At 42.1% G+C, this 14,125-nt stretch overlaps 1 protein-coding gene and 1 pseudogene across 5 annotated transcripts in view; both read left to right on the forward strand.

Moving 5' to 3' along the window:
• Positions 1-14,125, forward strand: part of LOC118334800 — a 344,242-nt pseudogene that overhangs the window by 105,636 nt on the left and 224,481 nt on the right.
• LOC118334802 (rho GTPase-activating protein 12-like) overlaps positions 1-14,125 on the forward strand; it is a 53,603-nt gene that overhangs the window by 2,696 nt on the left and 36,782 nt on the right. For all 5 annotated transcript variants that reach the window (XM_035670868.1, XM_035670870.1, XM_035670869.1 and 2 more), the window contains exon 2: positions 3,581-4,355. In XM_035670868.1, coding sequence (XP_035526761.1) covers positions 3,657-4,355 — 699 coding nt within the window. In that variant the 5' untranslated portion in view covers positions 3,581-3,656. The remainder of the gene's footprint in view (positions 1-3,580; positions 4,356-14,125) is intronic.

Here is a 14,125-nt window from a genome sequence, read left to right on the forward strand (position 1 = left end):
CCCCACCGGGACTTAACCCTTCTAAATGCTTTTCAACGTGAAGAACGAGAGTAAACAAAGTCTTAATTAATATGAGTGTTGTTTGTGGACTTACCCAGCTGAACGACATAGACCGTTCATTTCATTAAATTGATATTAATGTGAGGATATGATGTGGAAAGAGACTGTGGAGGGACACCAATAATAGAAATATGTGATGTTTAATTGGTTTAAAAAACATTAAGCACGACAATTAACAATTATTTTACATTCATTTGCTGATCATTTTCTCCATTTATGAATCATTTGGTCCATAAAGTTGTCAGAAAATAGTGAAAAATGACTGAAGAGATTTCCTGTTGACCATGGTAACATCTTTAAATTGTTGTTTTTTCCGACTAACACTTCTCACGATGGTTGCCATTGTGGTTGGACTGTTAAAATCAACAGCTATCGGGTTGGTTATTTACCTTAAAAACAGGATATTGTGGCAGGATATTGACGAGGAGCGAAGAGAAAACAACCAGGGGAAACGTTGCACAAGGGGGGGCAGGAAATTACCTTTTGTCTAACTGCTGCAGTGACTTAAGTCCCAAAATTTCCAACCAAAGTGATACTCTGAAGAGTGATATGTGCCGGTGAGCAGGTAGAGAAAGCCCGGCCCCGTTGTTTGCTCTCGGTTATTAGAATCGGGAAAAGTACAGGAAAGATAAGGCTGCCTCTGGACAAACAGTTTAATATGAAGAGCATCACGGTGACAGATTGTGTAATAGAGCATTCAGTCCGTGCACAGATACAATCTCACACCTACTGTGGGTGATGGGAGTGAAAACCCTGCTCACTTATGGGTAAAAATCCTGACTGTTTTTGATTGATCCCTGGAAAATTGCTTATTTACGAGCCTGAGTCCGCAAACCTTCAACACAAGTATTAGATTGAAGGAGAAGAGACGTGTTTTTCTTCCCGTCGGGCCAACCGGCTGAATTAGGAGGTCAGAGGTCGAGGAGCTGACGGACTAATGCGTCACGAGTCCGCTGCTCTCTGTGTTGTTGCTGTGAGTTGGCATCAGGCCGTGTTTGGTGTAATTTGGCTAATGGACGCTCTTGTTGGAGAGATTTCCCTCAGTGCCTGTTAGCCTGAAGCAGCGAGCTAATCCGTGGTGATATTATCCCCGCGGTCACTGTATCAGCAGTAATCCAGGGGGCCTAATCTCACCTAATCACAGATCTTTTATTCAGGGTTACGCAGAGACGGCATAGTAATATTGCGTAACAGCAGCGCCAAGCCGCATTTACTGTCCAGATGACACTTTGAATGGCGACGGTGCCTCGAATCAATGCACCGTGCCCGTTAATCGGGGCTATGAAAGGGCGTAGCTCGTGACGCTTTATGTGTGTAGAGTGTGTCAGACCTTTAAATAGGATGGCAAAGTCATTCTCTGAAAATATGCTCCCCAAATAGATCCATCGGGATTCTGTCCGTCCGACAGCCGCCACCGCTACGTAGACTTGGCAGTGAAAGTTATTTGTTGTGTGGTTGGTTTGCTGCCCAGTCCGCAGCAGGGACTGTGTGTGTGTGTGTGTGTGTGTGTGTGTGTGTGTGTGTATCATGAATATAAAACCACAAAGACAAGTTTCTAGTCGTGATTGTCCCTTTCAAATCACAATCTTGGGTGTTTGTAAGGCCGAGGTCTCTCTGGATGTGACTCACTGATGAGTTTGTGGGATTGTAATTACGACCGTCACTGTAATATCCTGCTTTAACCGCTACTGACGCTGTAATATCCTGCCACTCCATCCAGATCAGATGACACTGAGCTACACTGTACTACTGTCTTTGAAACCACCGTCTGGGGGTGAAACTCCTCTGAACCTCACATTGTTTTGTTTTGAATGGCTCGGGACGTTAGATTCATTTGGTTAAGGAAACTAGTGATACATTCAGAAGCCAGTGTCGTAATGCACCTCCAAAACTGCAGCAAGATTAGTGCTAAATGTATATTTTAAAATAAGATTCTAGTAAGAAGCAACTCTTGACAGAGATACCCAGTCGAGAGACACATCTTTAAACTCTTAAGCTTGTTGGAGCGTGAACTAGTTGTTTTCCTACCACTACCTTCGGCTCAAACTAACAGCAGCAGCACTGTGGTTGCACCTCTTTCCTATCGAAACAGCACAGAAGTAGCCTGAAGCAGTATATGACGACATCTCGACACATCACACTGCTGCCCACGGGCAAATTGTGTGTGGATTTAATAAAATATTTACAGGTTTTCTTAGCTTTTGCTTCTGATTTCTTTCTTTCTTTATTATTATTATTATTATTGGACTGAAGGTTGTCCCAACAACAACAGATAAGACGTCGCTTTTAAACTCCGGTTTGGCTCCATTACTTTCCTCTCGTTGTCACCATCAGTTGAGTTATGAGCACTTTTAAAATGACTTTAAAGGAGACACCTGAAGGCTCAGGTGGTTTAAGGTGTGCTGGAGCCTCACCTCATGTTGTGAGAGAGTGTGTGTGTGTGTGTGTGTGTGTGTGTGTGTGTACATGTGACTTCAGCAGGAAACTATGTGTGTGATTCAACTAATCTCAGCGCTCAACATGCCTCAGTTGCTGCTCGACTGGCTGCCATTAGCAAACAGAGGAACAGAGGGGGAAAAAGACGGAGTAAGACACACAAACACATACAGTAGTGGAAGAAGACCATGTGAGTCCCATTACTGCCCCCCCGCTCTGAAGCTGTGGGACAGGGATTAAAGCTCTTCCCTTTGTATCTTATTCTCTTGTTCTGATTGGGTTAGGTGAGGCTTTAAAAGACAAAGATTGTGTCTTTGTTGTTGTATGGGTTAGGTAAGAAGACTGAAGAAACATATTTTCTGACTTAGAAATATGTCACTAAGGCTTGGTCACCTTGGTAAAGTGGGAAACTGTAGTTTTTGTAGTTTTTTTAATGCTGTTTTTACTCCTCATTAGGGGTGAAGTATATCAAAAAATATCAGACTAAAAGGTAAACTTTTCTTCAGCCTCTTTATGCTTTTTATTTTGACTGCGACAGCTTGATAGAAAGGAAAGAAAAAAAGTCGCCTTGCTTACTTATTGTACCGCCAAATGTTTGCCAATACACAGCCCCACTCATTATTGTTCAATTGTTGTATCATATATTTTCCTTGGATTTTTCACTTAATTTATGATTAACATTTTTAGTTTAACACTATTTTCCTTCACTGCCGATGATCACTATCACTATTGCTCCTGATACCAACTACCACACAAGGATTTTCCCCAGTGGTTATATTGTACTTCCTAAGGAATTTATTTCAGTGTAAAACATGTTTAACAAATGGAAAGTAGATGAAATGTTCACAGAACTTGATACTGTTATGTCTCTTAACGTGATATTGAAGCAGATACTGATGGGACACTTTCAGAGGAACATACAGTGTATGCATACAAATGTGGGAATGTAACAACATGTCCTCAAGGGCTTTGAGGGTATATGGTATTGATTAAATCATGATTGTGGGACATAAAATGACAATAAAAAATTTGAAAATGGAAATGTATTGAGTACTTACTTTATGTTCTTGTTGTTCCCCCCCAGCTCTGCTCAGGAAGCCATGCTAATAAACATCTTCCTCTTGCGGTGAGCTGCTGCCTCGAGGACAGTCGGAGGCATCATGGCCGAGCTGCCTATTGCCCCAGGCCAGGTCTACATCGAGGTGGAGTACGACTATGAATACAAGGCCAAGGACCGCTTCATTGCCATCCGCCAGGGAGAATGCTACATGCTGGTCAAGAAAACCAACGAGGACTGGTGGCAGGTTCGGAAGGAAGAGGGGACTAAGGCTTTCTACGTACCTGCCCAGTATGTCCGCGAAGTCCGCAAAGCCCTCATGCCACCTCCTAAACCTCTCCCACACCCTCCTGCTGCCACCGGCAACACGCCTCCACACGGCGGCGGTGCTCTTTGGGTAAAGCCGACCAGTCTGGAGCTGAGTCCCCAGGGCCGGTCCACCGAGAACCTCCACAGAAAAGAGTCCAACTATCGGCGCTCGCCCTCCGCACAAACTGCCTCCTCTGGGCACTTCAGTCCGCCCAGTCAGCGCAGGGACACGAACCACCATCACGCCCCTACCACTCCCACCGACCACGACCGAGCTTTGGCCGACATCCTCGTCCAGGGTGGCGGCCCCCAGCCCGAACACAAGGGAAGGTGCAGCACTCTACCCCGCTCCCGAGCTCGATCCCCGGAGCTGGTCCGAGCCCCGCTGGACGTGGACAGCACCCAACACTGTGACTCTGCGGGTGAAGAGAGACGCACCAACGACTCGGAGTCAGGAGACGAACTGAGCAGCAGTTCCACCGAACATCTCCAGGTAAAGACTTACGCATTGAAACGTTTACAGCAGGTATAATTCAAATCAGTCATTTTGTTTCGGTGTGTGACACTGAGAGGTTTTCAGCAGGTGGCTCTGCCTGTTTTTCCCGTTTAGTTTATTTAAACTAAGTTTAGTCTTCTTTACTTCTTGCCTTTTTTTTTTTTTTTAAATCTGTTTGACACATTTAGGTGATGTGATCTCTTCAGAAAGTGGAGTGGTGTGTCACTCCAGGCCTAAAGCTACTGAGGTGCAGACAGCAGCCAGAGAGCCTCAGTGAGATGGGGCAGCTGATTACTCGGGAGCCCGGTCAGTGCAGTGTTTGTTCCTGAAATCATTAGCTCAGTCTGCTGCTGAACAAAAGCCAGTGAGAAAATAGAAACCGGGTCTGTGTTGTGCTGCCACTGGGTGTAGACCTCTTTTTTTTTTTTATGTGTGTGTGTGTGCCGACAGGAGGGGATTGCAGTACGAGTTGTGTTCAAGTTGAACAGTAGTACTTGTACAGTTTGTGGACTTTTGACCTAGAAGACCAATATGTCATAAATATCAATCCTGCCACAGTGCCATGGCAAACACAAATAGTCATCAAACACGACGATTGCTTCAGAAGGTTATTTGTGTTACGTGATAGTTGTCTTGGACAGATGTGTAGCAGCTTTTGTACAGATTTCACATGTGATTTGGGTGTTTGTGAGCCTGTCTGACATTCCTTTGAACTCCATTTTAGGTTAGATCAACTCTACCTGTAGTCCACTTTCAAAGAGCCAGGCTGCAGCTCTTTATATTGTTATGCCTCCTTTTCTTGTCTTTCTACCACAATATAACCATAATATCAAAGATTACGCTAAAATGAAACAGTAGAAATAGTCATAAAGATACTGCATTCAGTCTCCCACTGTGCTATCACACTGCTTCCAAAATGTAGGTTTTCTGCTCATTGATCTAACTGAAAATAAGATCGTTCACTAAATGACACTTTAATTTGTCTCTACAAGTTTACACTCTGTCAACTTTACTTTCACAAGTACTGATTTCAGAGCGATGCATCACACAATGACATAAACACCGACTCAGTATGATGTGTTTTTTAAAGGTTATCTAAAAGTGAGCATATACAATTTCAGCCTGTATATTCTCTGAGCGCAGCCCCAGTCAACAATGGAGTTCCTTCCTTCCTCGGTCATTCTGTGTGCCATTTAAATGGCAGGAGAAAGTTCAAAGTAGTCGAGCTGGTTTTGGTAATGTAGACAACCAGTTCAGCTTTGTTTGATTTTCTCATTGTGTGTCATTTGACCTGCAAATATCCACAAAATCTCTGCCTTTGGTCACAAGGCTTCTTATCTGCTTTTTAAAAATTCTTCCTCTTCAGATACTTTCCAGTTAACTTGCTCTATATCAATATTATGGCAGTGTCACCTGGATTAAACTGCAAGTAATCACAGCAACATAGCATAATCTAATGCAGTTGAGGAGTAGTCAACAAAATCTATAAAAAAAAGTTATTAAGTTTCTTGATTTTGTAAAGTTTATTAGACATTTCTGTCAACTCAGGAGTAAAATAGTCGTGTTTAAGTCCTAAATGGTGTTTTTTTTTTTTCACTTTTCCGGTGGTCCTGGTATAACTGTGATAATGCAGTTCGGGGCTGTCCTGCTATAGGAGAGACATGATGTCTTTTCCTATATGAGGACAAGTACATGACTGCATTATTAACACCATGCTGTTGGTTAAGTGATGATTGTTGTTTGGTCAGGTGGGCGTTTCCCCACACAGGCCTGCTGATGTGAAACTGTCCCACTTTCAGTGAGTTGCCTGTTTGTCCTCCGTCCTGGCTGCACGCTGCTGGTGACAACAGCTCAGGTGTTAGTCAGGACTTCCTAAAATATGCAAACCCCACCCCTCCCCTGTGACTGCTCTCATATTTTCTCATGTCTTTCCTACAGCGTCATTGTTTTTAACAGCATCATAAAAACCAAAGCCGCAGTGTAAATGCAGGACGTAGTAGAGCTGTGTGTTTGTGTTTCCAGCTGCCAGGCCTCGTTCCTTATTGCCAGCTCATCCAGCTCCTTGTGATAAGCTACTTGCTTATGAGTGTGGAGAGCTGTGCAGCTCCTTGCCAGACTCTTATCTGCTACACTGGACCTGACACTGGGGCCTACTTTGTCACTACTTCAGCGACAAGTCAGCTTTCAACAGCCACTGCTCTGTCATCCTCCAGGCTTTGTTCCTTGGCCCTTTTTTTTGTGGGGGTAGATGATTGTGGGGCTGTGATTATATCATCTATTCGTCACTATCTCCGAGTTGCTTGAAGTTTGGGATTGTTGCATGTCGTCTTTTTTTTTTTTTTTGGCCCTTCCAGGATATTACCAATCTCCTGTTCGTCATTAGCGATATCTCAGACACTGCTGACTGAATTTTGATGGTATCTGAAGGACTTATTAAGGAAATGGGCTTTTATTGAGTTATTTTCTCTCCATCGAAAGACCCACCCACACAGAATTTGAAACAGTAACATTTTTAATGGAATTGCAGTGATCAGTGGAGTTGCATGTGGGGGAGAAGTAAATCCATGTAAATCTTTCAACTTTGGTGAACTTTGTGACTCAAATTTGGACTGACAGTGCTGCAGAGAGCTTGAGAGTCAGTAAGCAAGCTAGCTTTTACCCACTTTATTGAATGAAAGATGCACAATCCAGACAACAAACGGTCAGGGGGAATAAACGGCGCATTGTGACTGACTAGCATGGTGTGTTTGAGTGTCAGTCGTTCACCAACTAGCCTTGTAACTACGACCTACATCAGTAAGCTTTTAGCATCACCTATTTCAGGACGACGCGTTAAGGCCTTAAATCTAAGTTAGTGTTTCTTTTGCTTCTTTACAGTAAAACCCCTCCAGTAGAGAGAACTGATAATAGCATTTATTGTGAAGTGGCTCCAGGATGTGTTTAGGTCAGGTTTCAGCTGTGGCTACTAGTTGGTTTTTAGTTTTTCATTTGGCCACCAGTTAACCTCCATACATAATTAAGGTAAACAATATTTTTCCTATTATATAATATCCCCACCAGGTACCCCATTCGGTAGCAGCCACTGCATAAAAAGCAGAAGGCACATAGTTTAAAGTAGATGTGCTGAGACACAACTATAAGGTAATAAAATAAATGGTGCAGGCATGTTGGAAATACTTCAATAGTAAGTTTGTTATATGCCCAACAGCCATTGATCCTTAGTTGGAAAACGTTGAAGTTACCAACTGAGATATCACCTGATACCTTCATGCATACAGTACGTTTTAAAGCCCCAGGCTACGGTGGATTGGACATTGTATCCACTGAAGCAGATGTTTCCCTCCAGCCACTGAATATAATGGCTGTCAAGATCTCAGTGCGTTTTAATTTGCTGCTTCACTGCACCGCCTCATCCAATCCACTTTTCATCACCTCTCTTCCTCCAGGATCATAATAATCCAACAGCACACGTGAGGAACACTGAGTATGTATATACCACATGCTCTGTGTGTAAGAACCTCACATAATTAGTTTGGGAAATTAACAGTTTTGGCTCCAAATAAGGAGTTTCTTTGACTTGCACATCCTGGGCTGCTGAACCTTGACTTTTTCTCCGGTCTTGTGATGGCATGCCCTAATCTTTTGGTCTTGTAGCTGTTGCTGTAGATAAAGAGAAAAATTACAGGGGAAGTATAAAAATATCTGGAGCTCTACAATGCAGTCCTGGCTTTACAAAGATAACGTTGGAGAAATTGTCTCTTCAGGTGGGGAATAACACGGCTAACTACAGAATCCAAGTCACCACTTAAATGTAGTTTATACACCATACGCTCAACTCACTGAACAACCTGGTTGATCCACTGTTAAGTGAGTTATTCTTCTCTAAAACATCACTGCAGTATTTGTCACAGCTTTTGTAATTCATTGTAAGTGCACAAAAATAGCATTTAATGTATATTGACTGATATTTTACCTTTTAGCTTGATGCTTTTGTCACTTGATTGTCCATCTTACAGTTTTAGATTAGCCCTAGTTTCCCCACAACTCTCTGTCCTCATTATTAACCGGGTGCTGGTATGAACCTCTGTCTGTCTCTGTATGTTTCCAGGGTGTCTGCAATACTTGAGAAAGTCTCCAATTTAGAAACTCGTACTCTGGAAGTCACCAAAAACAAGGATCATCTCAAAGAAGCCCCTTAATCCGTTGTTCTTTCTTCTTTCAGTTTCTGCTTAGTGTGTCAGTTCTGAGACTTAAAGGCACTTAAGAGTGAGCCCCTCTCTGAACCCCCCCCACTCCCTCACCTTTGATTGTCACAGTCAATAACACCCGCTCAACCCTGCAGACTCCCATCGTTCCTTATGACAGCTGTAATCAACTAAAACCCTCTAATGACTCTCAGCAGGGTGATTGATTGGAGGAAGCACTTCCTCATTTCTTTGATTACCTAGTGTGGCAGGAAGTTGATTTGGCAAGTGTATGTCTTCACACTGTCACACCTTGTTGTGCATTAAACGGTTGAAACACACCCGTGCCCATAAATGTTCATCCGGAGCACATAGAAATAAGTAATTTATTAATCCAGTCATTCATTCACCCCCACACAACAACACACACACACACACAACACCACACACACACACACACACACCACACCACACACACATGCATGCTAACTGGGTTAAAGTGTCTTGTCAGCAAGGGACACCCATTTCTGCTCAGTTATGCAAAGGAGCACACACAAGCAGACACATCCACACACACACACACACTGTCTGAGGGATCTGTTAATGGGAGCCAGACCATCTGCACTACTGTTAATTCTCTTTCTCTGCCTTATTAAAACGGCTTATTATATCACATGTTGGCAGGGAGAATCAGAACTCACTGCAGGGTCATTTAGATGCAAAATCATCCTCTTCTTTCAGGGGGTCTCAAATGTTTTCATGCCGAGGACCCCCAGATGGTAACATAATAAAGAAATGGGCTCCAATTTGTAAAGGAATTTTTAATAAAGCATGAATTATTTGCAGTTGAGGAAGTTTTAATTTAAACCCCCTTAGTTTTCCATTGATACAGTTTACACATGATCTAATTTAGTCTTCCTCTGCTGTTGACTCCCGAACAGCATCGCTGCGGTACTTAAATACCTTGCTCATGGGCACTCTAATGCTAAGCGCTGACAGAAGGGGAGTGACATTGAAGTTAAATAAGCAATGTGTACTTCCGCAGACTTGCTGCTCTTACTGTCTTTGCTGAAATTGCGGGTTTTATTCTGTTTTTGATAACCCCACTTGTATGTTTATATTCTTTCTTTTTCGTGTTTCCTGCCGGGTTGTTTGTGGATTACAGCTGGTGACCTTCTGTCACAAACCCACGTCTCTCACATCACTATTCAACCAACCAGATGACTTGTAACTGTCAGCACAATGAGATGCTGTGTTTATTAGAGCTGCTGCTAATGACTCTTTATCATATTATTAATCTGAAGATTGTTTCCCTTGTTTCCTTGCTTAATTGTTTACAATTCCCAGAGCCCATTGTGACATCTTCAGTCATCTTGTTTACTGAAAAGCAGTCCATAACCCCAAAGACGGTAAACTTACGATCTTATCAGAAAACAGAAGCTGGAACGAGTCGAAAAGTCGAAACAAGATTTAAATGATCAATTGTTGCTATCTTGGAATACGTCAGTATCGACTAATGAAGACAAGATCTTTGGTGCAGTTACTGCACTGTGTCTGTTGTAGATTCTGACATGTTTTAGGATTTAAGCCTAAAAAGACTTCACAGATGTCTCCTTTTAGGAAAATCACCCTCAGCAAATATCAGTTCATTTGGGAATGATGCAGGAAAGTCTGAGTGGAGAACTGCAGACCGTGGTAGTGTCAGTTTTAGTGCTCATCGCCAATGTTATGAAGCAGCCCTGGGGGGTTTGTAGTACTGTTCTGTGCTGTTCCCCACCTGGGACACACACACACAAACACACACAAACACACACAAACACACAGCGCTTCAGGCAGTCTGGCAGCTGACCCACTCCTTTGCAGTGTGTTTGGCTCTTGTGTAACAGAACAGGGGTGAGGCCAGGTTTGACACCCTCACTTTGTGTCTCTTTCTTTCGTTGTCTCTCTCACTTCTTCTTTGTCTGCCTTAATTTAGAATTCACCTGTTCCTCCTCCAGCTCTGGTCCAACTTCTTTACGTTGAAGCATTGCAAAGTTACTTCTCTTCTACGCTACAAATAACTCAACCTGCACTAAAGTCAATTTTAAAAAGAGAAGAGAAAGACATACTGCTAAAGAATGCACATGTTGATCTGTGGCTGACCCGTATGGATAAAGTAAGTCTTCGAATTAAGTTGAGAAAATATATATTATAGATGTTTGGCTAATCTAACAAGGTGAAATACTTTTATAATCCTGATGCTTACTTCATCACATTGACGAGAAATGCTGTAAATACAATATGACCATAAAGCAGTCCTGTTTATTGATTCACAGCACTGTCTGCAACCCTGAAGCAACCATATTTTAAAGAAAGGGGTACTTTGCTGTACTATAAATGGTGTAGTAAAATCTCGACCGAGGACACATTACTATCGTCTCACGATATGTGTCATAACGCCCAGTTCTCTACTGTGCTGGATATATAACCACGTTTTTTTTGTACTTCATGAATGCTTAGCTTCAGTTCTGTTTGTCAGCTGATCAGACAAACTTTTTCGGTCCCAATAGCGATTCAACTCAGTGTGTCTGCGGTCACTGTGTCTGAATAAATGTAACTGATAGCAAAAACACCGAATTTTATAAAGAAAATATTGACAAAGAAACCTGATCGACTTAATAAGAAGTTCAGCATCTGTCTGATATCGATCCAGCCTATCAGCTAGTCACCGAATGGCCGCTGTCTAATACACGAAGAACACAGAGATGTTGTTTTCCAGTCGTGTGTCATCATCTAAATTAATTTCCATAAACAACAGTGTGGGAGTTGTGAGTTGCAGCCGAGATGTGAATATTTACAGCTTTCGCACTCATACAGAAATAGAGTGTTATTGGGGAAGTTACTGGACGTGATTTCTGCCACAGCATAATGTAGATTGATGTCTTCCAGACGTACAGCAGTGATCATCCTCACCCTGAATGATGGAAATCAGACTGCTGATGAGCAGGAAGGTTTAAAAACCGTCAGCAGTATAATGAATATCCTGGATAGTGATTATAGGGGATCATCCAGTGTGAAGCGAAACTCTGCCCTGTATGACTTCTTTGATTAGAGACAAAGAAGTGTGTGTGTGTGTGTGGGGGAGACAAAGCGAGTGAGTAAGAGAAAAAGAGATAGGGAGAGAAAGAGGGGTTTTGTGGAGAGAGAAATAGAGAAAAAATATTGAGAAAGAGAACAATAGAGCTCATCAGTGCATTGAGACCTAGGTGCAATCAGACACACACACAGAGTCACACGCATACACAAATGAGTACATGTGTTTGTACACTGTACACAGACCTGTGCACTTGCACATGCACACAGACTGCCATCCAGTCATACATCAGTATTGGTAAATGCAGGTGTACACACACACCCTGTATATGCACAGTACACACACGTACAGCGCTGTCCTTGTTAATTCATAAGGGAGATCAGATATGAATAACGAGAAGGACGATGCCACGAGGACTAAATGTTGGAAAATGTCATCAGCAGCAAGACAAAAGGAGCTATTTCATTAGTTGGGGCAAAGCTCTCCAACACAGCCTCAGTTTATCATAGCTTAGGGTTAAACGCCCATCTGATGTTCTATAAGACAGCTAACCTTCAAAGAAGCTTCGCCATCCTTTTTACTGCATAGATACTGCAGACTGCCTTTTCGGATTGATCCCTCTGTCTAGTGAGGAGAGTTTGTACAGTATATGCCTTCTCTGTAAATAAGCATTGAGCCGTCACTGACAGACGGCCACATGCAGGGGTATCAGTTCACTAACCAAAGGCCCAGGATCTAATATCATTTGCCAGCAAAACATTCAGATCTGCTTATATCGAAATTTCTGAGGACAAGTGGAGCAATGAGTGATGACTGAGGTTTACATTTTTATGGACACTTGTGCCGCTAAGTATTTTAGAAGTACTGTACTGACAAATATTTAACATTGAACCCAGCGTGCACAAGACACAAGGACAAACTGACATCTAACTTAACTAAGACTGATTACTGGAGAATTCTAAAACAGAAGATGATGTTGGGATCTAACAAAGAACAGATCAGATTACCGCCCACAAACAGCACAGAGCCTGCTAATTCTTTTGAGGCTTTTCTAGGTGGTTTGGGATTTGATAGCATTTATCAGCTCTGAATTAGAGTCCCAAAACAGTGTGTGTGTTGGACAATAAGTAACAAGATGCCATTATATGGTTTTTCCACCATAGAGGACAGACAGCTCTGTAAAATGTTTCATTCAGTGCTTCACTTGGTCGAATTTGTTTAATAACCAAATATAATGGATCCTTATTAAAAAATGGTATGGTATCCGTCAGTATCATTAACTGTTTTTAAAATCCAATATATGGTGCCATCTGAGTGGTATCAGATTTGATTATAGTATCTGAATCCTTTATCAAATCTAGTATTTTAGTTTGGCTTTAGTTTGTTTCTGAGAAACAGATGCTTGACTCAAATGTAACAATAAAACATGAGAAGTTGAAACTTTCCGATGTTGGCTTATGTTTTATAAAATTAACCTTAATTATGTACCACTAATAAAAACTGCCAGCGACAACTTTGATCATTCTAACCAGTGAAAATAACAGTCAGTGCTGGGTAAAAATGAAGCCTGAATGTTTTGTACTTCATCATCATAAATGGGATAGGACAAAAAGCAGCCAATCCTAGTGTGAGACCATATAACATGTTAGCTGTATTAGGCAGCTGTAGCTCTCATTGGTTCATGAATCTTTATTGAGAGATGGAACTCAGAGTTTCTTGCTCAATTGTGCCTAAATCATTTTTCATGTTCACTCTCTGTAATTGTCCTTCACATATTGTCACTGTCGGACGGACACCTCATATCTGCATATTTCATCATTTTTATTTTATTTTTCATTGTTAATACATGAATGCTACTATTTATGTTATATATTTAAATGTTAAAAGGAGTTCGGTCTAGACGCTGCCTCTATTTGAAAAGTGTCCTGAGATAACTTCTGTTATGAATTGGCGCTAAATACAAATAAAATTGAATTGAATTGAATTTATCCTTTACATCTGTCTGTTGGTTATACAAATATCAAACCAATAAAAAGTATTAAAAGCAGCGATACCAAGTTTGATGAAGTACAGTTTGGACATACCATGTTTCAGCCCGACAGCGACGGTATGCAGGAGGCCTGGACATTCTGCAGGTCTCCACACTGCAAGCTTAGAGAACATCTTGAGCCTCCCTCATGGTGTCATGTACAACAGTAGCATGAACAGTGTGGTTTTCTATAGGTGGAGGTGCTGTACAGCCCTGTGTTTTCCTGTGGCTATCTCTAGTCTGTCTCACTCCTCAACCTTGGTGTTGTATAGGTGCTGAGGATGAGAAATGGTGTTAACTCCTCTAAAGGCGTAAATCACCTCTCCTCTCTCTCTTTCTCTATTACCCCGGACCCACCCACCCCGCTCTCTTCCCCTCCTCACTGCAATGTTGTTCTCTTCACTCACTATCTGTGCTGAGAGGTGATTGGAGTCTTCCCAGTCTGATAATGGGCCACATATACACACTCACATACACACAC

Source organism: Morone saxatilis, unplaced genomic scaffold, assembly GCF_004916995.1.
Source record: "Morone saxatilis isolate NCDOM2014 unplaced genomic scaffold, NCSU_SB_2.0 Contig23, whole genome shotgun sequence".
NCBI classification, from domain to species: domain Eukaryota; kingdom Metazoa; phylum Chordata; class Actinopteri; family Moronidae; genus Morone; species Morone saxatilis.